General features: G+C 38.3%; 2 gene segments (V, D, J or C); both read right to left on the bottom strand.

Moving 5' to 3' along the window:
• Positions 1–1,396: 1,396 nt before the first annotated feature.
• Positions 1,397–4,317, bottom strand: LOC118842016. The segment is given in 3 exon segments: positions 1,397–1,704; positions 3,811–4,134; positions 4,218–4,317. Coding segments are annotated over 3 exon segments (678 nt in total).
• A 10,489-nt stretch (positions 4,318–14,806) lies between these two features.
• LOC118841897 lies at positions 14,807–15,164 on the bottom strand. The segment is given in 2 exon segments: positions 14,807–15,033; positions 15,119–15,164. Coding segments are annotated over 2 exon segments (273 nt in total).
• Between the last annotated feature and the right edge of the window lie 8,144 nt (positions 15,165–23,308).

The following is a 23,308-nucleotide window of genomic DNA, read 5'->3' as shown; positions in this document are numbered from 1 at the left end:
CTCCTTGTGGGTTACTTATTTCTCAGTATCTCTATCCCTGTCCCTTGGCTCCTATGTTGCTTCAAAGCCCTTGCTTATTTTTAGAACCGGAATACACCTGTTATTTACCTCGAGGGTCAATCATGTTCTCTCATATCCCTCTTTCAGCTAGAGAAAATGAGGCATGAAAAGGACAGGAGATGGGAAGAAAGCTCCCATTGTATCCCTGGGCATCATATATGCTATTTCTAATATAGGTTTCTTGTATATGGTGGGGACATTGACACAATTATCCTTGAGGGGCATGATTTTGTCTTCTCTGTTGTCAGAGGTAGAGTATTTTGGAATGAACTTCCAAGCTGAGGCACCACTCTCCTTACTCAGAGCTCAATTGCCATCATTTTGTCTTCAAAAATTAGAGCACCTTTTCCCTGCATTTATCTACTTTCTCTTTCTTTTCTACTGAGTAGGAAATAAGGTAGGTCAGTGCTCTTACTCTATGAGGGGCAGGGGGTGAAGATGAGAAAGCAAGGATGGGGGGTTATGAGTTCCAATATAACCTTTCGAAAAAACTAAATATTTTCTTATCATCCATTAGGTTTGTGAAGTCTTGTATAATGCATATAGTCTGAACTGTGTTAATTTTGTATTTTTCCTTCCCTGCCACAGGATTTGTGTTTTGATTTTTCTTTCACTGCTTCATAATCTTTTGAAAAAAATTAAAAGTCCATACATTATGTAGAATATAGTTAAATTCTACAAATAAGACTTTTCCCATTTTTATCCTCTTTTGGATATGGATCTAGAAGTGGTATTGCTGGATGAAAGGGCATACTTTTGTGTTGGCCAAGCACTAGAAATTGAGGAGATACCTATCAATTGGGGAAATGGCTGAACAAGCTATTATATGATTGTGATGGAATATTATCGTGCTATAAAGATTTGAGAAAAACTTGAAAGACTTACTTCTGCTGATGCAAAGTGAAGTGAGTAGAAACAGAAGAGCATTTTACAAAGTAACACCAACATTGTGCAATGATCAACTATTCTCAGTAATATGATGATAGAAGATACTCCCAAAGGATTTATAATGAAATATGGTATCTATCTCCAGAGAAATAACTATATGTAAGTCAAAGATTACTTGCAATTTTTTTGTTTCATTTTTCTTTCTCCTGGTTTTTCCCTTTTGTTCTTATTCTTCTTTCACAATGTGACTAATGTGGAAATATATTTAACATGATTATACATGTACAAAATATATCAGATTCCTTGATGTCTTAGAGAGGTGTAAAGGAAGGGAGGGAGGGAGAAAAATTTGGAACTCAAAATCTCATAAAAATGAATGTTGAAAACTATTTTCACATGGACTTGGAAAAAATAAAATCCTATTAAGTGCAAAATAAAACTAAAAAAATTAAATCTCATCAATATTTGTCAGTAACAGAATATCTATATCTGGGAACACACATATTGCATACTGAATTGGTGACGAAAATTGGAGTTTGGTAAACATGACATCCAACACTGGTCTCTTCATTAAGGTTAGAGAAGCTGAATCTTCACTTTTCAAGGGGTCGACCATGATGACCACATCAAAAATCTTTTCTAAACATTTCTCTTGTGGTGCTAGTGGAGGCAACATTACTGGGGAGGAAGTGCTGTTGAGCACAGGAAGCCCAGAAGCCAGGGTGAGAGGACACCTGAGAAGAGCAACTACACCTTCTGTAATTTTAAAAAGGAATTTAAATCCTTTTAAACAAGTCATTCTAGCGATTTTTACCCATATACCTTAATACTTTGGGGACTGTATTGGTCAGTCAGTAACTACAAGTTCCTCATGTACTGTCAATTCCTTTCATACTTCATACTTCATGGCACAAAAATCCTCTCACGTTGAATAATGAAATTCCTTACATCAGCTAAAGCTACAGATATTTCTTTACACTTGCTTACCAGCTATGAACAAGACACTCTTTAGTCCCTGTGATGTTTACTCCCTATGTGTTTAATCTATGCATAATGCATGTGATATTGCTATGTGCATATAATACTGAGAATATTAAAATGTGTCCTGTGTCATTTTCTTATTGTTCCTATATACAATTAATTGATTATGTCCTATACCTGACTGCTCAGTTATAGTTTCAAGGCTCAGAATTTAGTTCAGAAATAAGCAACCTTGTAATGGGTTAAGTTTTGAAATCCAGTTCTCTTCATAACAACTGCTCTATTCTTTTCGCAAGGAATTCTGCTAACCTTGAGTAAACATGGTTTGTCATAAGGGAACTGGGCTGAAAATCTTTACATCACCAAACCGTCCTTCCAGAATATCTGGTTCGCTGTGCAAAGAAGTCTAGGCCATTATCTTCAAACTTTCTAGCTGATTCAACTAATAACCACTTTTTAGTCACAGACAGGACTGTTCTTAGGCCTCATTCTCAACATTCAAACAACCATGTTGTTCCCCTATACCTCAGCTATGTAATCAGCCCTGCTGACTTCAAGCCCTTGATATCATCAATCCTGCTCTGTCGTCACCAAAATCTATAAAAGGGGAGCTGCCTTTTGCATGGGGTCTTTGGCTGGAGAATGAGACAGTCATTGACCAATCTTATTCTAAGGTTACCAGCCATGATGATAGAATGTCATATTGCTTCAAAAAATGTGCCTTAATTTACTTTTTTGGTAAATTTACCTTGTAACAATATTCAATGACTTGTTGTACTTCATATGGATATTTTTGTTCACAATGTGTTAAAATGTCAGAGGATTTACTCATTACATATATAACATGGAAATCATTAATAGAACACACTTCAGCAATATGGGAGGTGCTCATTCAGAAAGGAACAGGAGGTCAAAAAAGCAACAAGTATCTATTGATTAAGTACTTATTTTGTGCTTGGCAGAGTGCTATGCTAAGTACTAGGGATATAAAGAAAGGAAAAAGTAATAACTTTTTAAGGAGATCAGTCTCATTCAGAGAGACAGCATGAAAATAATAACTATATATATACATACATATAAATTATAAATATATGCAGTTCAAAGTTACTAGAATTAGAAAAGATTGGGAAAGTAGAAGAGGGGGAGATTTAGGTGAGATCTGAAGTAAGTCAAGGGGGCCAGGAGGCAGGGATGAGGGGAAGAAGAATTCCATCCAGTAAAAACACATAAAGTAGAGAGATGGAATCTCTTGTGAAAGGAACAGCAAGGAGGTCAGTGTTGCTGGATTGGTGAGTATGTGGAAGGGAATAAGGTAGAACAAGATAGGAAGGAGCCATGCTATGGAAGGATTTAAAAGCCAAATATGATTGCCTATTTTATCATGGAGGTAATAAAGAGTCTCTGGAATTTAGGGAAAATAGTCAGACCTGTGCTTTAGGAAGACAATTTTGATAGCTGAGTTAAGTATGGACTGGAGTGAAGGGAGTACTAGGGCTTGGAGAACAACCAGCAAGGTAGTATAATAGTCCAGGCTGAGCATGTAAGAGACTACCTCAGGGTGGTTGCAATATCTGAAGAGAAAAGGGAGAGTATACTAGATATGTGATGACAATCGAATTGAAAGGACATAACTACTGATTGAATCGTGTGTGGGGGTGGGGGTGAGAGTGAGCCATTGGAAATGATAGCTAGCGACAGGAAAAGTTGCTTCTCCTGGGACAGCAGAAAAAAATGATATAAATAGAAATGGTTCAGATTCACTCTACACCTGCTACAGGATCTGGGTATCTTGTACTCCGTGCATCATGAGCTCAACCCCCTTCTGGGCTCACTGGTACCTCCCCTCCTGGCAAGGGAAGTTTCTGTCTGGCCTCACATTACTTTTCATCACTGTGTCTCTTGCACAGTAATACAAAGCTGAATCCTCAGTATTGAGGGAATTCATCTGTAGATATAGCATGCTGTTGCCATTATCTCTGGAGATGGTGAAACGACCTTTCACAGAGTCCGCGTAGTATGTACTACCACCACCACCACTACTAATGCTTGCAACCCATTCCAGTCCCTTCCCTGGAGCCTGGCGGACCCAACCCATGTAGTAGCTGCTGAAAGTAAATCCAGAACCTTTGCAAGAGAGACGAAGAGACCCCCCAGGCTGTATCACATCTCCCCCAGACTCCACCAGCTGTATATCACACTGGACACCTGCAACACAAAGACATTGCATTAAAGTCAATAGTCATATTAAGTCACTATTTCATATTGTCCCTCTCTCTCCATAAAACTACCTTGGAAAATACTCAGAAGGAAAATCAAGTTAAGTCTAAATTTCATGGTGATGTCCAAGGTTAGTCCTCTAGGTCACAAAGAGCTTGAGCTTGTCTCCCAGAGATACAGGTACAGGTTTGGGACTGCTTTTGATCCCAAAAGGGAGGGACCCAATTTGCATATCCTGTGCTATTCAAAAAGATGAAGAACAACTTCTTCCTCCCAGTGAAAAGTCTCTGTCTTGAATGTCAGGGAGAAAACTCTCCTAGAGCTGGTTCCAAAGCACTGAAGAATGTTGATGACTCTGAGACTCCCAGAACTGATGGTTTTGACTCAGTGTCGATCATCCCACATCACTTCAACAAGTGGACCACATGTAGTGCTGTGTTTCTAATAAACTTCTAATCAATTTTAATCTGATTTCTGATTGTCAAAGCTCCTATATAATCTTCCATTTCCAATAAATAACAGATTGAATCTGTTTTATGAATCTCTTTCTTCTGAGTGTCTCTTGTCCTGATCCTTGGCAATCTACTGCTTCCTGAGTCAATTTTTTGTCTCCTTTTACCTAGGATTACATTTCACCTAAATTATGCACCCACAGTCCCACTAATGTTCACCCACTGCCTTTCTAAGAACAGCCCACGATCCTTGTTTCACTCTTTTAGGTGGAGAAATTGAGTTATGAAATTCACAGTTCACAATAAGAAAATTACAAATCTCCTGCAACAAATACCTTGCCTCTCAGAAAGACATCTCCTGTTTGACGGGAATGAGAAACTATTATTCTCCATGACACTGACCTATTAGTCTGATTTATTGTAAAAGTGTGACTGAGAGTTCTATGAAATGATCCTCATATTTCAAGTGCTATTCTCATCACCCAGAATATATAGCTCTGCTGCCACCTGCTGAGTATTTAATTGTATACTCAGGAACAAGTTGCCATTTTCATTTCCACAGTTCTTTTTTTTAGAAGAGATATTTATAATTTCAGCGTCCTTATCCTTTGAGAGATCTACATCTGGAGTTCTTTCTGAGATCATCATTTTTTTTTTGAACTCAACTCAGTGGGGGAAAAAATACAGATAAAATGCCACCAATCACACTCTTAATCACCATTATAGCTATGGAGTTTTCATCATAAAGCTGGGAGTCCGAGTCATGTCTCTTTGTTTTCTCTCCTCTGATATTGTTATTTCATTTTAGGTGGTTGCTTCTTACTCTATTATTTACCAAGTTAAGTGTAACATAATCAAACAGACTCGTGAACAGAGTTCAATGATGATACAAGAGAAAAGCTTAGATTGGTACTATTGAAGTGGGGAGTCCACAAATCATTGTTTCAGATATACTAGTAAAAGAGTCTTAGGTTTTTAGACTTTTCCCATTTCAGACATTAAATGTCTATGTGTCCTATTCATAGACAGTAAAGGTGGCAAAACTTGACAGTGTCCCATTCACTGTTTATAATGCAAATTTAAAGAAATGTTTGTATTTTTAACTCCCTTAGTTAACAAGAGTACTTTCAATCAACCTGAGAGTACTTGGGGTCCTTGCTCATATGATGAAGGCAACTTATGCCACGCAGGCAAGATCTAGATTATCCATGTCCCTTGGATTGATATAAAAAAAATATGGCCAGTTCTGTTTTAAATAGAGGGAGAGTTGTCTCTGCTTTCAGGTTTCAGCTTAGGAGAAAAGCAGCCCCAGGGAATACAATTGTAAGAACTGCCTGGCAAAGACACTGTTCCCATAAAAATACAACATTTTAACTATTATAAATACCCAAATTAACTGCAAAAGTTATATGAAGGAACACACTGTCTGCATAAACAGAAAGAACAGATAAATATCATCACTTATAGAATGATTTCACATTTGTGACTCACACATTTGTGACTAATAGCCATCTCTAGGATGGGAAGAAACAGAAAAAAAAGATATTTATACAACTTTTTAAAACTGTAAACTTATTTAAAAGGAATAGCAAGCTATTCATAATAGATTCACAATTTTATGTGCAATTAGATTTTTTATTATACTATATTTTGGAAATGGTTGTTTTATTCCATAAATTAAGAATAAAAAAAATTGTAAGAGCAACATTGAAATTTCACAATAAGAGGAAGGAAATCAAGGTCTTGAAGTGGCAGAAACTTAACTTGGCTTGGCCATGCGTATTCCTTATATGTATCTTTCAATAAGGTTACTCTATACATGTGCCCACTCTTCGCATTGATTCTGTGTGTTTCGGTGGGAAAGTGTGCCTCATATTTATAGTCAAAAGGTTCATGCTCTATTCATTGTCTTTGCTTTGAACTAATTGTGTCAAGTGGTTTTGGGCCACTGAGTTGCTTAGCACCTTCTACATTAAAGGATCAGAGGGCATGAAATATGAGAAACCACAGGGCAAAGGTGGTAGGATTTTGTAGGTCACGAATGGGAAAAAGTCATTATACTTGAATGAAATGAGAATTCATTAACTTAAACTTTGTGAAAGGTGGAAACACAAACAAGGTGACTTGTTGAAAGTAATAGCTTATATACTGAATGACAAATGCAGTATCTAAGTCATAATTCAGATAATGTGTCAAGTAAAGGCCATAACAAGAATATGGTGACCTGTTCATGACCATTTTGACCAGTATAAAATCTTGTGTTTAGGCTTTCATTCCATAACATGGGGTAAAATCCCAACCTTGGAAATAAGCTCATTACTAAGGAGAAAATCATAAATATCCACCAATCTAGCTCCTCTTCTCTTTAGTTTTATAATTGCTATGAGTATTGGGGGAGGGGTTCTTTTTCAGGGATTCACTGATTAGTCTGCTTCTATCACAGACCAAAACTCTTCGCATGGAATTATCATACTGCCCCAATGTAAGTAACTAAAATTATTAAACTACTACCTATAATCAACCTAAAGCTCCTTGGCCTTTTCCTTTGGTATTGAACTTACATAACTTTTTTGGGGGAGGGGCAGGAGATGCAGTATACCCTGGGTGGGAGAATTCTGCACCTTACAGTTCACGCCCTAGAATCACTTACCAAAAAAAACTGAGTATAATGCCTTCAAGAGGAATATAGATATTCAACAAAATAAAGGACTTTCAAGCACTCCTGATGACAAGACGAGAGGGGAATAGAAAATTTGACTGCCAAATACAAGACTCAAAAGAAGCATAAAAAGGTAAACAAGAAAGAAAAACCATAAGAGATTTAGTAAGGTTAAACTGTTTATATTACTCCATGGGAAAATGATACTTCATAACTTATAATACCTTTCTCATTATTAGGGTGTTTTCAAATATATATAGACAGAGGGCACAGGTGTGAGTTGGATATGAAGGGATATTATCTAAAAATAAAATAAAATTAAGGGTAAGAGAGGAACGTACTGGGAGAAAGAGAAAGGGAAAGGTACAATGGGGTAAACTATCTCATATGAAAGTGGCTGCAAAGAGCTATTACAATGGAGGAGAAGATAGGGGAGGTGAAGAGACATGAGTGAACCTTGCTCTCATCAGAATTGGCACAAAGAGGGAATAACATACATTCTTAACTGGGTATAGAAATCTATTTTACCCCACAGGAATGTAGACAGGGAAGGGGGTAAGAGAAGGGATGGCAGATTGGGAGAGAAGGTGATCAGAAGCAAAACACTTTTGTGGAGTGACAGGGTGAAAGGAGAGAGAAGAGAATAAATGGGAGGATTATGATGAAGGGAAATACAGTTAGCAATAATCACTGTAAGAAATGTTTGAAGCAAGTTTCTCTGACAAAGGCCTCATTTCTCAAACATATAGAGAACTGAGTCACATTTATAAAAAATAAAAGCCATTTACCAAAGTAATAAGAGTTATCTATACCCATAAGAAAAAAATGCTTTGACTCACTATTGATTGAAAAAATGCAAATTAAAACAATTCTGAGGTACTATCTCATACCTATTAAGTTGTCCATTAGGACAGAAAAGGAAAGTGATAAATGGTGGAGCAGATGTGGGAAAACTGAGACATTAATGCGCTGTTGGTAGGGTTGTGAACTGATACAATCATTCTGTAGAGTAATTTGGAACTATGCCCAAAGGAGTATAAAATCATTCTTACCCTTTGGCCTATCACTACACCTATCAAGTCTGTATCCCACAAGAGATTAAAAAACACAAAAAAACACCTATGTACAAAAATATTTAGAGCAAAAAATAGGAAATTGAGGGGATGCCCATCAATGGGGGATTGGCTAAACATATGATGGTATACTATTGTGCTAAAAGAAATGATGAGGAAACTGGTGGAGATTCACAGGCCTCCCAGCAAAGGATGAGAGTCTGTCGAAGTAAGAGGAAGCAGCAGCAGTCCAGAACCTGTGGCCAAGAGACATCTTTTCCTGAGGCTTGCAGCCCGAAGGTTTGACACTTACCTCCTTGAACTTCCAAGAGAAATAATGTCCAGGTAAATGGCTCTCATCCCTCCCTCCCTCACTGACCCAGAGAATTCCTCAGGAAAAATGCTGGACTAGAGGAGACAGAAGTGGGGCTTCAGTAGCCAAACAGTGGGAATTCCAGAGTCCCAGAAGGGTGGAATCAGCAACAGTCAACACCAAGAACCCAGATGTGCCTGGACAGTATCTTCAAAGAAGTCATCCAAAATAATTAACGGCCCAGAGGTCCTTGAACCAGAGGGCAAAATAGTCATTTAAAGAATCCACCAATCACCCCCTGAAAGAGATCCCAATTTGAAAACTCCAAGAAATATTATAGCCAGATTTTAGAATTACAAAGTCAAGGACAAAATACTGAAAGCAGCCAAAAGAAATAATTCAACTTTCATGGAACTACAGTCAGGATCATGCAGGATCTTTCAGCTTCTACATTAACTGACAGGAGAAATTGGAATGTGATATTCCGAAGGGCAAAGAAGCTTGGACAATGACCAAGAGTAAAATTGAGCATAATTTTTCAGGCAAGGAGATGGATATTCAAAGAAATAAGGGAATTCCAGATTTTCCTGTTGAAAAGACCAGAACTCAATGGAAAATATGATCTTCAAATACAAAACTCAAGAGAGATGTAAAAAGGTAAATGGGGGGAAATCCCAAACAAACCTTGTTAATCAGTAAGGCAAATTGTTTACAACCATATATAGGATTGTATTATTTTATATATGTTATATATATGTGTGTGTGTGTGTGTGTGTGTGTGTGTGTGTGTGTGTATTTGTGATAAAGCATTGGACCAGCCCAGAAAAACGGCACTGTGCTGGGTTGTATACATGAGGTTGTTGTACTGTAATGGCAAGCAAAGTGGGACTTTTTGTTTTTTTTTTTTGAAGTGCTTCTCAGCACTAAGGCAATAAAGTACCTTTGATTGAGTCTTGCCTTTGTTTGTAGGAAGGCCCACACCCTTTTGCTAGTTAGGTCAGGAGAAGTGTGAAACCCTCAAGAGGTGTAAAGCCCTCAAGAGGTATGAAACCCTTCAGAGGCGTGAAGCACTCTGACCCTACACAGGGTATATACACTCTGAGGTTAGCATTTTGTTTGGGGCTCACTCATTGGAAGAGTGTTGGTGTGGAGACTCTGCGTAGCTGTTAAGAAGCCCCCCTGCTTTGAAAACCCAGATATTGGTGCTTCTCTCTCTGGTACCTACAGTCAGGCAGCTAGAAGCCTGTCTGTTGATTTGTGTCATTTGCTCTGTTTATATAATTTCTGCTTGTAATTTCTATTTGTATTTGCTCTGAAGTTCAGGGTGCTGACTTTTTCCCCTGAACTAAGTGGATGATAAATGTATGTTTAATTAAAGTGAGATTGTTAACCTCTTAAAGTTGCTTTCCTTAGAAAAGCAGATCAAAGAACTTGTGCTAGCAGCCCTCCTGTGTGTTCTTTTTGTTGGTCTTTCACCTCCACAGCAGCTGCTAGAACATTGTTGTTACATGTACCCATGAACTCAAAGCCTGACTTCTCCCAGGAGTCAGCCAACACCATCCTGAGACCTGGAGACATCAGGACTAAGATGAACTCAGTGCCAGGAGGACTAAGATGAACTCAGTGCCAGGAAAAGTTAGAGTTTCTCTTGGACAGCTTTAGTTACACTAAAAGGCCAAGTGTGAGGCACCAAGGACAATCTGACTTTTTAGCACATTTCCCCCACCCCCACCCTCCTGCCTCCCATGGAACACTCCCTCTGAGCCCTTGGGATCCTTGATTTCCATGACACAAGGGTCCCTCAGTCATCAGGATCAGTCAGGACCAGCTCTAGTCAGGGATCAGTCCCAGGGAGAAAGAGGAGGCTGATTACAAGAAGGGGAGAGGGAGCTGGCAGAGGTGTCTGGGTCAGTAAGGGCCAGGCTAGGTGAGTCAGGGCCAGAGGAGGCTGCTGGCAGAGGAGGCTGGGTCAGTAAGGGCTGAGCTAGGTGTGTGAAGTCCAGAAGGTGAGAGTGGTCAGTAGGAGTGGCAAGCAGGCAGGAGGCAGAAGGCCCTAGGAGGAAGCTCAAAGTAACTGTGCTTTTTCTCACCTCTACTTTACGAAACTTGGTCCAGGCCCTCTAGCTTCACTGCTGGTCCCTGGAAGCGTGACTTGGAAGGGGATTCATTCATGAGAAGATGGAGAGAGAGGGAGCAGGGGAGGAGGGAGGGTCTAAGCCCATTGCAGCCTCTGCTGCTGCTGCTATCACCCCCTTGTCCCGCTCCCCCCAGCAGTGCAGCTTCTGCTGGGAATATAGCCAGCCTTCCCACCCTGAGCCAGGCTCTCCCCTTCCCTTCCTCCTCCTATCTCATGCTGGCACCTCATTACTGCATTCCCTCTTTCCCCTATGCTGCCATCTCAGACTGCATTCCTGGACCAGGACACAGCACCACTTTTGGGGAATGGGAGGAGGAACATATATTTGTGATTTCCACACTGGGCAGCTGTCCAGAGGTGCTCATCTTTGAGAGAACCCTGATTACAAGTACCATTTTAGTAATTGGTTGGCCAAACTCACATAAAAATAGGTATTAGTTCTGCCCAACCATTGTGAACTGGCTGAATCCCACCCCTGCTGGTATTCTTGAGAGGCTTCTAGCTTTCTAATGATATGGAAGAGGTAATGGCTGATATCTGAAAACATCATCTTTCTCTTGAACATTCTACAATAGGTCTCTGTTCCAGGGCAACTCCAAAAGCTACTCTTCATGTTTGTTTCTCTGGTCCACATCACTTTTAGATTCTTAGATGTTCTTTGCATTTTGTAAAATAGATATTAATACAGTTTAGGACACCATCTTAAAGTTTACTTCTCCAATAACTAGTTCATATGGTTAAAATTAGCCAATATTTTGTGGATTTACATGAGATCTTAGCAATAGAGCTATTAAAAAATAATATATCAAATCAGGAACCTATATTTCACTTGAAACTTCAGAGCACAGGCCAGGAGAGCAGTGAACTTTAAACCACACCACCTTTGAAGAACTGAAAATTTAAAAATTCCCAGGACTAGCTTTGAAAGCATCAAGATAAAATACCTAAAGCTTAGGACAGAGCACTCTTCATCCCAGTAAGAGACCACAATTTTAAAATAATATTAAAAGTGTGATTTTATTAAAAGGACACAGGCCTGTGTCCTTTCATTAAGGTTAGATGAGCTGTATCCACATTGTCCAAGACGTTGACCATGATGACTACATTGAAAATCTTCTCTAAACTTTCCTGTTATGGGGAGGCAGTGACTGGTCACTATTGAGTGTAGGAACCCAGAGCACTGTGGTGAGGGGATGCCTGAGAGGACCAAATAGAACTTCCTTACTTTTAAAAAAGAATTTTAATCTTTTTTTAAAATAGGTTATTCTAGCAATGTTTGCCCATTTGCCCTAATAGTTTTTTGGCTATATTGGTCAGAAAATCACTAGAAGTTCCTCACGTAAAGTCAGTTTCCTTCATGACTCAAGGGCCTAAAATTCTCTCAGGTTGATTAATGAAATTCCTTTCATCAGATAAAAGAGGAAAGTATAAAAACATTCCTTACATTTCCTTACAAGTTATAAATGGGACATTCTTTAGTCTCTATGTAAAGTCATGCTTAATCTATGGATTTGAGAGAAATAATTATTTCTCTCCTATATTTAATAACTAATTATTTAAATAGGACCAAGGGGTTTTTTTTTCCTTTTTTCTACTTCCTCATTCAGAAATCGCCCCCCTATGGGTTACTCAGGCAGCCTTTGAAGTGAAAGGCTGATACTAAGAGGGAGAACTCAGATCTATTCAAGAGGTAAAGTTAGGTGAATTAATGGATTGTGGCCTATTGTGTTTTACTCAGACAGGTCTGGGAAAATGTGGATTCTCCCTTTTATCGGATGGGTGATATGGATCCAAATAATTCTCTTTAACCAAAATCAAGTGATCAGAGTCATGTACCTTACAAACTCATTAGAATATGTCCATGTCTAATTATAATATTCATTCTTTCATTGTTAACCAGTCAGAGTTGATTCTGACCCTCAAGAGCATCCACTTTTCCATGGACATTGAATGGGTTCCATGAGAGGGTCTTTGGTCTAAAAGAGACAGTCAGAGAGAGAGGAATTATTGCAACATCAGGCTCAGGATGATCTTTTATTAGTATTATGCTAGCATTATTAATAAAATGATTAATTACTCAGAAACTATGACTCTCCAACTTTTTATTTGTCACACATAGTGCATGTGAGATTACTGTGTGCACATAATACTGAGAAAATTTAAATGGATCCTGTATCAATTTCTTATTGATCCTATTTACAGTTAATTGATTTTGTCCTATAACTGACTACTTAGTCTCTCTCTAAACTTAATTCAGAATTCCACTGACCTGTAAGGGGCTAAGTTTAGAAATCCAGTTCTCTTGCCTCAAGGAATTCTGCTAATCTTGGAAGATATGGTCTGCCATAAAGGAGTTGGGCCTAATATGTTTACAATACCTTCAATCCTTCATTGATGTCTGATTTGCTCTCCAAATAAGTCTGGGCCATTATCTTGGACCTTGCAAGTGGACTCAACCACTTCTCAGTCAGGGGAGGGAGAGAAGGAGGGTTGTTTCTAGCCCTCATTTCCAATTTCCAACCAATTATGGTGTTCCCCATACCTCAGCTATATATCCAATCATGTTGCCCTCAAGCAAATGATGTTACCTATCCTATTCTGTTCTTTGCTGTGTAGTTGCCAAAAACCTATAAAAGGGGAGCTGTCTCTTTGCTTGGGATCATTGACTAGAGACCAAGGCAACCATTGACCCATCTTATTTCCAGGTTATCAACCTTAATAATAGAAAGTTATCTTGCTGAGAGAAATGTACCTTAGTTTACCTTTTTGTTAAATTTAACTCCCAACAATGTTTCATAATTTATTATACCTCCTACGGCTATTTTTGTTCTTAATGTGTTAAAACGTCAGAGAAATTACTCATTATATGCATAGCATGGAAATCATGGATAGAACACATTTCAGCAATACTGGAGAGTCTCATTCGGGAAGGAACAGAAGGTCAAATCGGCAACAAGCATTTATTAAGCACTTACTATGTGCCAGGCAGCATGGAGCCAAGTACTGAGGATGTAAAGGCAAAAAACAGTCCCTGCTTTTAAAGAGGTCAGTCTCATTCAGAGAGACAACATGATAATAATTTTGTACAAGATATATATACATATATATATAATATGTATGTATATACAGGATATATCCAGCACAAAGACACTGGAATTAGAGAGGATGGAAAAAGTAAAAGGGGGCGGGATTTTAGATGAGATTTGAAAAATGCCAAAAGGGCCAGGAGGCAGGAATGAGGAGGAGAAGAATTCCAACCATTAGAAACACATGAAGTAGGGAGATGAAATCTCTTTTGAAAGAAACAGCAAGGAGATCAGTGTCACTGAATTGCCAAGTATGCGGAAGAAAGGAAGGTAGAAAAAGATATGAAAGACAGGAAGAAAGGAAGGTAGAAAAAGATACGAAAGACATGCTATGAAAGGATTTAAAAGCCAAATAGGATTTTTATTTTATCCTGGAAGTAACATAGAATCTCTGGAATTTGGGAGAAATGGTCAGGCCTGTGCTTTAGGAAGATAATTTTGATAGCTAAGCTTAGTATGAACTAGAATGAAGAGAGTACTGGAGCTGGGAGAACAACCAGCATAATAGTCCAAGTTGAGCTGGTAAGAGGCTACCTCAGGGTGGTTGCAGTACCAGAGGAGAGAAGGGAGAGTATGCTATATATGTGATGCAAGTAGAATTGACAGGATGTAACTACTGATTGAATGGGTATGGGGTGGGAATGAGAGTGAGCCATTGAAAATGATTGCTAGATACTAGAAAAGTTTCTTTTCCTAGGACAGAAGAAAGAACAACAGAGGCCATAAATAGAAATGGTTCAGATTCTCTCTACACCTGTTACTGTATCTAGGCATCTTGTACTCCATGCATCTTGACCTCAGCCCCCTTCTGGACTCACTGGCACCTCCCCTCCTGGCAAGGGAAGTTTCTGTATGGTCTCACGTTACTTTTCCTCCTTGTGTCTCTTGCACAGTAATACAAAGCTGTGTCCCCAGCATTAAGGGAATTCATCTGTAGTTATGACAAGCTGTTGCGATTTTCTCAGGAGATGGTGAATAGACCTTTCATGGAGTCTGTGTAGTATGTATTATTTCCATCAGGGTTAATTCTTGCAACCCATTCCAGTCCCTTCCCTGGAGCCTGGAGGACCCAGTTCATCCAGGAGCTACTGAAGGTAAATCCAGAAGCTTTGCAGGAGAGATGCAGAGAACCCCCAGGCTGTCTCACATCTCCCCCAGACTCCACCAGCTGCACATCACACTGGACATCTGCAACACAGAGATATCACATTAAAGTCAATAGTCACATTAAGTCACCATTTCATATTGTCCCCCTCTCTCTCCATAAAACTACCTTGCAAAATACTCAGAAGCAAAATCCAGTTCAGTCTAAATTTCATGTTGAGGTCCTAGGTTAGTCCTCTGCACAGAAGGGCACAAAGAACTTGACCTTGTCTCCCGGAGGTACAGGTACAGGTTTGGGGTTGCTTTTCATCCCAGTAGGGAGGGACCCAATTTGCATATATTGCTCTATTCAAAAAGAGGAAGAACACAAGTGTCTTTCCTGAACTTCAGTGAGAAAGTTCTCCTAGAGCAGGTTCCAAAGCACTGGAGAATGTTGGTGACTCTGAGATTCCCAGAACTGATGGTTTTGATTCAGTGTCAATCACCCCACATCACTTCAACAATTGAACCACATTTAGTAGGCCTTTCTAAACTTCTAATCAATCTTAATACCATTTCTGATTGCCAAAGCTCCTCAATTATCTTCCATTTCCAATAACCAACAAATCAAACCTGTTTTATGAATCACTTTCTTCTCAGGGTCTCTTGTCCTGATCCTTGGCACTTCTACAACTTCCTGAGTCTACTTTTTGTTTCCCTTTACCTAGCATTACGTTTCACCTAAATTATTTACCCACAGTCGCACTTATACTCACCCATTGCCTTGCTAGGAGCAGCTCATGTTCCTTATTTCACTCTTCTATAGTCACAGTACACATTAAGAAAATTGCAAGTCTCAGGGCAGCTAGGTGGCACAGTGAGTAGAGCACCAGTGCTAGAGTCAGGAGGACCTGAGTTCAAATCTAACCTCAGACACTTGACACATTTACTAGCTGTGTGACCTTGGGCAAGTCACTTAAGCCCAATTGTCCTGCCTTCCTCCCTCCAAAAAAAAAAAAAGAAAATTGCAAGTTTCTTCCCACAAACACCTTGTCCTCAGAGAGAAATAGCCTGTTTGATGGTACAGAGAAACTTTTATCTTTTGTGACATTGACCTAATAGTCTGATTTATGGAGAAAGTATTTCTCAGATCTCCATGAGATGATTCTCACATTTCAAATATCATTCTCATTGTCCGGAATATACAACTATGCTGCTGCCTGCTGTACATTTAGCTGTATACATTTTTTCATTCTCACTTCTACTTTCTTTTTTTTTCAAAAGAGGATTTTGTAATTTCAGGACCCTTATCCTTTTAGAGATCTATATCTAAAGATCTTTTAGAAATCATCATTATTTTCAGGAACTCAACTCAATGGGGAAAAAGAAGCCACCAAGCCCTCTTTTGGCCACCATTAATAGCTATGGAGTCTTCGTCATAAAGCAGAGAGTCTGTGCTACATCTATTTGTTTTCTCTCCCCTGTTATTGTTATTACATTTGAGGTGGCCCCTTCTTACTCTATTATTTACCAAATTGAGATTAATTTATAATACTACAGTGTTGTGAACAGAGTTTGATGACTAGAGAAAAGTTCATGATGATCCTCTTCAAGTGCTGAGTCCATAAATCATTGTTTCAGACATGCTAGTATAAAGGTCTTAGACTTTTAGATTTTTCCTTTTTCAAACATAAAATTATCACCCTATGTATCCTACTCACAAATGGTAAAGTTTGCAAAATTTGGGAATGTTTCATTCACTATTTGCAAAGGAAATTTAAAGAAATGTTTATATTTTTTACTCCACAAACAATTTTAATCAACCTGAGAGTACTGGGGGTCCTTACTCATATGATGAAGGCAATTGATGCCATAGGAACAAGGTCTAGATTAGCCATGTCCCTTGGATTGATATTAAAAAGTAATCTAGCCAATTTTGTGGTTAGTAGAGGAAGAATCAGCTCTGCTGTCAGGAGTTGAGCTAAGGAGAAAAGTAGGTCCAGGGAATACAATTTTAAGACCTGCCCAACAAAGATACTGTTCCCACAAAGAAAAATATGGAAATCTCACAATAAGAAAAAAGAAGCCAGAGTCTTAAAGTGGTAGAGACTTGAGTTGGTTTGGCCATGTGTATTCCTTATATGTGTCTTTCAACTAGCATACTCTGTGCATGCACCAACCCTTCCCACTGACTGTATGTATTTGTGGGAAAGTATGCCTCATGCTTATAGTTGAAGGGTCCATGCTATATACAACCTTTGTCTTTTCTTTGAACTAATTGTATCAACAGGTTTTGGTCTGTGAGTGTAGACTCACAAACTACCTGGGGTTTTTGACCCCAGGATAGTCCAACCTTTAAAGGGAAGATTCTACATTGGAAATGACACCTGGGAGCAGGGGCAGGGGGAAGTCCTTAGATTTCCTTCAACTGGAGTGTAAAGAAAGTTATATTAAAATCTGTTCAGACATTCTTAGCCATGTGATCAACAAGATGGAGGAATCTCTATCCTCTCCAATCCTCACAACCTTTCAAATGTTTCCAAAACAAGAATGTTTGAGGAGTAAAATTAATTTCATCTATCAACACCATTTAAGCACTAAGAACAAGGCAGCAAATTGTTGAATTTAATAGCGGAGAAGGCTTATTATCCCTAATCCCAAATATGTTCACCCAGAATTCCCTCTCACACCAGATCCTAAAAGCTTTGGAGAGGTAGCACAACCTGATCTATGGGCTTACAACAGAATTCAATTCTGATTTTTGCTTTCTTTGGTGTGGCAGTATGGCAGCATGCTGTGCTGTAGCAGTACTTAGCTAGAAAAATAAGGAACAGAGGGAAGTGGAGTAGGAAATCAGAATGTATGGGGCTTTACTAGTTCTGAAGGAAAAGGTCCTGGCATCCACCTGAAGCCATTTTGTCCCTTCAGAAGTCTCATGAGCAAAGACTGAGGCCACTACAATGTGAATCCCCGTAGCACAGGAAGAGACCGAAACAGTTCTGAGGTCTAGACTTTAGGAAAGCTACCATCAAAGTGAAATAGTCAGAAAGTAAGGGGTAGGTGAATATAATGAAAAAAAATTTTGAAATTATTGAAGATCTCTAAAGAAGAAAATCCAGTTAGAGACCCTGAAGATAAGCAAATAAACCAATAAGGAAGATAAAAATAACAAAAGAAAGATAACCCCTAGAACATCTAAACAATTCCAAATGATGAGTAAATATTGCAATACAAAGGAAAATTAATCAATACATGATACAGCAAAAGGTTCTATGGATTCCTAAGCTCTCTTGGGAAGTGATGGCAGAATTTTTCCTAATGGTGCAAGAAAGAAATAAAAGTTGTAAAAGTTAAATATATCTACTGCATAACAGAAAAAATGGCAGCATAAAAAAACTTAAATCCATGGTGGCAAATCTTACCAAAGAAAAAAAGAGAGAGCAAGTGACTGGGAATATAAATATACAAAAGTGAAGAACAGTCAAGAATTAATAACCTTAAAAGAAAACATCATCTCTATACAAGTAAAATATATTGTTTCCTAAGACAGTATGCAGAAAGGTAATTTAAACATTTGACTCTTTATGATCCCATTTTGGGGTTATCTTGATAAAGATACTGGAGTAGTTCATCATTTTCTTCTCCAGCTAATTTTATAGATGAGAAAAAAGAGGTAAACATGGTTAAGTGACCTGCCCAGGGTCACACAACTAATAAATGTCTGAAGCCAGATTTGAGCTCATGAAGATGTCTTCCTGATTCCAAGCCCAGTGTTTAATCCACTGTGCCGCTTAGCTGTGCATATTTATGTGTATAGATAGATATTTATATATATGACTTTTGCCCATATGTTTGTATGTATGTATGCATGCATATGTACATATATGTGTGTATGTGTATACGTATATATACATATATACAGTTTGTGTGTGTGTGTATTCCAAAAGTCTTTCTCCAATAAATAAGTGATTAAGTGGTAAATGAATATGCACAAATAGTTTTCAAAAGGAAAATTACAAACACTCAATAACCATATGAAAGAATGTTCCAAGTTACCAAAAATAAGAAATGCCGTTCAAAAATCTCCTGAGGTTTGGCAAAAGGGGTTGTGGAAAGATAGGCATTGTTGTTGGAGCTCTGAATCTGTAAGAGAAAAAAATAGAATTACAAATAGCATAACTAAAATGCTAGGTGATACAGTGAATAGAGCAAGTACTTAGAAACAGAAAATTTGGCCTCAGACACTTTACTGGCTGTGTGTCCCTAAGCAAGCTGTTTGATTCTGTTTGCCTCAGTTCCCCATTTGCAAAATGAGCTGGCGAAGGAAATGGCAAACCACTCCAGTATCTGTGACAAGAAAAACCCAAACTGAGTCGTGGAGCATCCAACATAACTGAAAAATTACTTAACAACAAAACTTAACATAAAGTATCCATGTTCTTTGGCTCAGAGAGTCTACTACTAGGTTTTACCCCAAAAATATCACTGATAAGAAAGTTCGTATAGTGCCAAAATATTTATAGGAGCATGGTACCAAGGAACAGGAAACATAGTAGATATCTGTCAAATGAGGAAGTGGAAAGACTAAACAAATTGTACCACATAAATATAATGGATACTGTAAGGAACAACCCACATGATGAATACAGAGATAAATACAAAGATAAAGATTTAAATAATAAAATGTAGAGTGAAATAAGCAGAAGCAAGAAAACAATGCAGCAATAGCTATAACAATGTCAATGAAAGGACAATAAACATCAAACAATCAAAACAAATGTTAGAAAAGTATAAAGAACAAGCATGGTCCCAAGGAAGAAATATGAGAAAACTTCCCTATCCCAAGGCTTCAGAGAGGTAGGAGGTTTGTGAGTGTGGTATATTACATAAATTTTCAGACTTATTTCTTATATTGATTGGTTTTGCTGACTTTTTCTTCTTTTTTTAAAACAATATTTTTTTGTTATCTGCAATGGTTCTATAGGAGTTGGAAGGGAGATACTGGGAGAAATTTTGATGATGAAACTGGCAAAGGATACCAATTGAGAATCATCAGCATTAAAATGATCATTGAATCAATGGGAGTTGATGAGATCACCAAGTGAAGCAGAGGGACATGAAAAGAGCACCCAGGACAGCCACAGTTAGTGGATGCAGTAAGAGAAGTTCTCCATGAAACCAGACAACCCACTCAAGAGACTCCAGTGTCTCTGCACAACCTAATTGCAGCAACTAACACTCCAGGTGAGAAGGATTGGATTGAAATGAGACAATGTAATGAAATAGGGTTAGATAACATTAGAAAAAAGCACTGGAAGAATAGCTTATCTTGTTAATTAATAAGAGATCAAAACCAATCCTCTTGTTTAGACAAGAGTAGGTGGTCTAGGGGGACTAATAAATAATACTATGGTTATTTTGACAATTCATAGAATGGCTGGGGGGATGGGTGCTACTATTTTTATGTACTCCCACCTGAAGTGACTTCCTTTTTGCCCCAGAGAAGTGATGGTTAAAACCATCACGGAGGCAACAGTTTTGCTCAGTCAGTTGGATGTTCTACCATGGTTCTGTGATAATGCAAGACCAAAAACCTCTTCTCATGATATGCTAATTATCTAGCCAGATAACCTGATTTCCACAGAGCCCCCCAAATAGTGGAGAAATTTCTTTCATGGTTCTATGACAACAGAGAAGACAGTTTGTCAAGGGATGATCTGTCTCAGCACCTTCCTCCTTTGGGCTCCTGGCCCTTATGCTCCTGACCAACAAAAAGAATGCACACCCATTTATTAGCCTTTTTAGATGCTGAAGACAGCATATCCCCCACCTGAGGATACTTCTGAGACCCCATGATACAGTGACACACCAACCTGTACATCATAAATAGCTCACAAGACAACAAGAAGCCCTAGAAGCTGCTCAGAGGATAGTCCAGTCCCTAATCCTAAGACTAATGCTGGCAGATGATACTACCAAACTGCAAGTATCTATTACCAACAGTGATGCAAATTGGGGTTAATGACAATAAGACATGACAATAAGACAGAATCTGACCCTTCAGATTCTGGACCTGAGCTCTGACTGAATCCATTCAGAATCCCAATTTTCTACTTTTCTTTCTGATCTTGGCTACATTGGTTTTATTTGTACAAAATCTTTTTAATTTAATGTAATTGAGATGTTCCATTTAACATGTAATTTTGCTCTCTATTTCTTGTTTATTTATAAATAGTTTATCTGGTTAGTTGGTTGGTTGTTCTCCTTCAGTTCTTGAAGAGGACCAAAATGGCATCACTATGCTAGAGTCAAGCTTCTTGCTGATCAGACCAATACAAGCTCGGAATGCTCTACCACAGGTCAGGCACAAATAGTCCACATGAAGATTTGGGATGGATACTCTAAATTTGTATATCCTGCATTTCCTTTCAGCTGTTTCAATTCAGCTTTACTGATAGAGTACAGCACCTTTTCTGATGTGGGAATGCCATGCAGAGTGGTCTTGTGCCAGTATCTTCCATGTCACACAATCAGTTCCAAAGTTCTTAAGAGAAACTTTGAAAGTGTCCCTATATCACTTCTTCTGACCACCATGTGAACACTTGTACTGTGTGAGTTCTCCATAAAATAGTTTTTTTGGCAAGCATACATTTTTGCATTCAAACAAGGAGGCCAACCCATTGGAGTTGCGCTCTCTGAAGCATTTTGAATGCTTGGCAGTTTAGTTCGAGTAAGGACCTCAATGTCTGGTATCTTATCCAGCCAGGTGATCTTTAGAACCTTCCCAAGACAATTCAAATGGAAGCAATTCAATTTCATGGCATGGTGCTGGTAGACTCTCCAGGTTTCACAGGCATACAACAATGAGGTCAGCCCCACAGCTCTGTAGACTTTCAGTTTGGTAGTCAGTCTAATACCTCTTCTCTCCCATACGTTCCTTTGGAGCCTCCCAAACACTGAACTAGCCTTGGCAATGAGTATGTCAACCTCATTATCAATGAGTACATCCCTGGAAAGTACACTGCCTAGGTAAGTGAACTTATCCACAGCATTCAAAACATCTCCATTTGCTATAACCACTGGTTCCACATATGGGTAGTGTGGTCCTGGCTGATGGAACACCTGTATTTTCTTGGTGTTAATTGTTAAGCCAAAATTAGCACAAGCAGCAAAGAAAAAATTGATATTTTGCTGTATGTCAGCTTCAGAGGCTGAATTGTTTACCTATCCGTAAATCCGATAAGCAATATTTTCCATGGTTTTCTAATTTTCTTGTAAAACATCTCATATCTAGGTCATATAACCATTTTGACCTTATCTTAGTAAATGGTGTAAGATATTGGTCTCCCCAATTGGTAAGTGGTCAAAGGATATGGACAGGCAGTTTTCCAATGAAGAAACCAAAACCATTTATATTCATATGGAAAAATATTCTAAATCATTATTGATTAGAGAAATGCAAATTAAAAGACCTTTGAGATATCACTTTACATCTACCAGATTGGCTAAAATGGAAGGGGAAAGTGACAAATATTGAAGGAGATATGGAAAAATTGGGACACTAATTCATTGTTGGTAGAAATGTGAACTGGTCCAGCCATTTTGTAGAGCCATCTGGAATTATGCCCAGAATTATTAAATTAATCCTTTGACCCAGCAATAACTTGGTCTATTTCTAAAGATAATTAGGGAAAAAGGAAAAGAGCGTGTATATTTTAAAATGATTGTGACAGCTCAGAACTGGAAACTGCAGGGATGCCTGTCAATCAGGGAATGGCTAAGCAAGTTGTAGTATATGATTGTGGTAGAATAATGCTGCCCTGTTTTGACTATTATAAAGACTCAAATTTACTATAAAGGACATATGAAAAAAGACACTATCTGCATCCAGAGGAAGAAGTGATAAATAGAAGTATGTGTAGAATAATTTTACACATAGATAGATATATACATAGATAGATATATAGATACATAGATAGATTTGTCTAATTGTAGCAAACTCTAGGATGGGGAGTGAGGGTGAGGAAAGAAAAAAAGAAATTTATATGATAATTTTGTTGTATATTTGAAAGGAATAGCAAGTTGTGCATAGTGGATTTGCAATTTCATGTGCAATCATCTTTTTTATTTTACTACATTAAGGAAATGCTTATTTTATTCCATAAAGTAAAAATGGGAAGAGATGGGAAATGATTAAAATGTAAATCAAAATAAAATAAAACATGGAAACCATTAATTTAAGGTTTTCTAAGTCAATATTCTGCCTTCAGAGAGTTTCTATTTGAATTTGACTCAACCATTCTAAGGGATAGTGACTACAACAGTAGTTTGAACTTAATAAAAATAACTTCCTTAAACTAGTTAATTTTAGGAAGAGGAA

This window comes from Trichosurus vulpecula, chromosome 3, assembly GCF_011100635.1.
Source record: "Trichosurus vulpecula isolate mTriVul1 chromosome 3, mTriVul1.pri, whole genome shotgun sequence".
Taxonomy (NCBI): Eukaryota; Metazoa; Chordata; class Mammalia; order Diprotodontia; family Phalangeridae; genus Trichosurus; species Trichosurus vulpecula.
The sequence above is the reverse complement of the archived record's forward strand: the minus strand, read 5'-3'. Positions and strand labels throughout refer to the sequence as shown.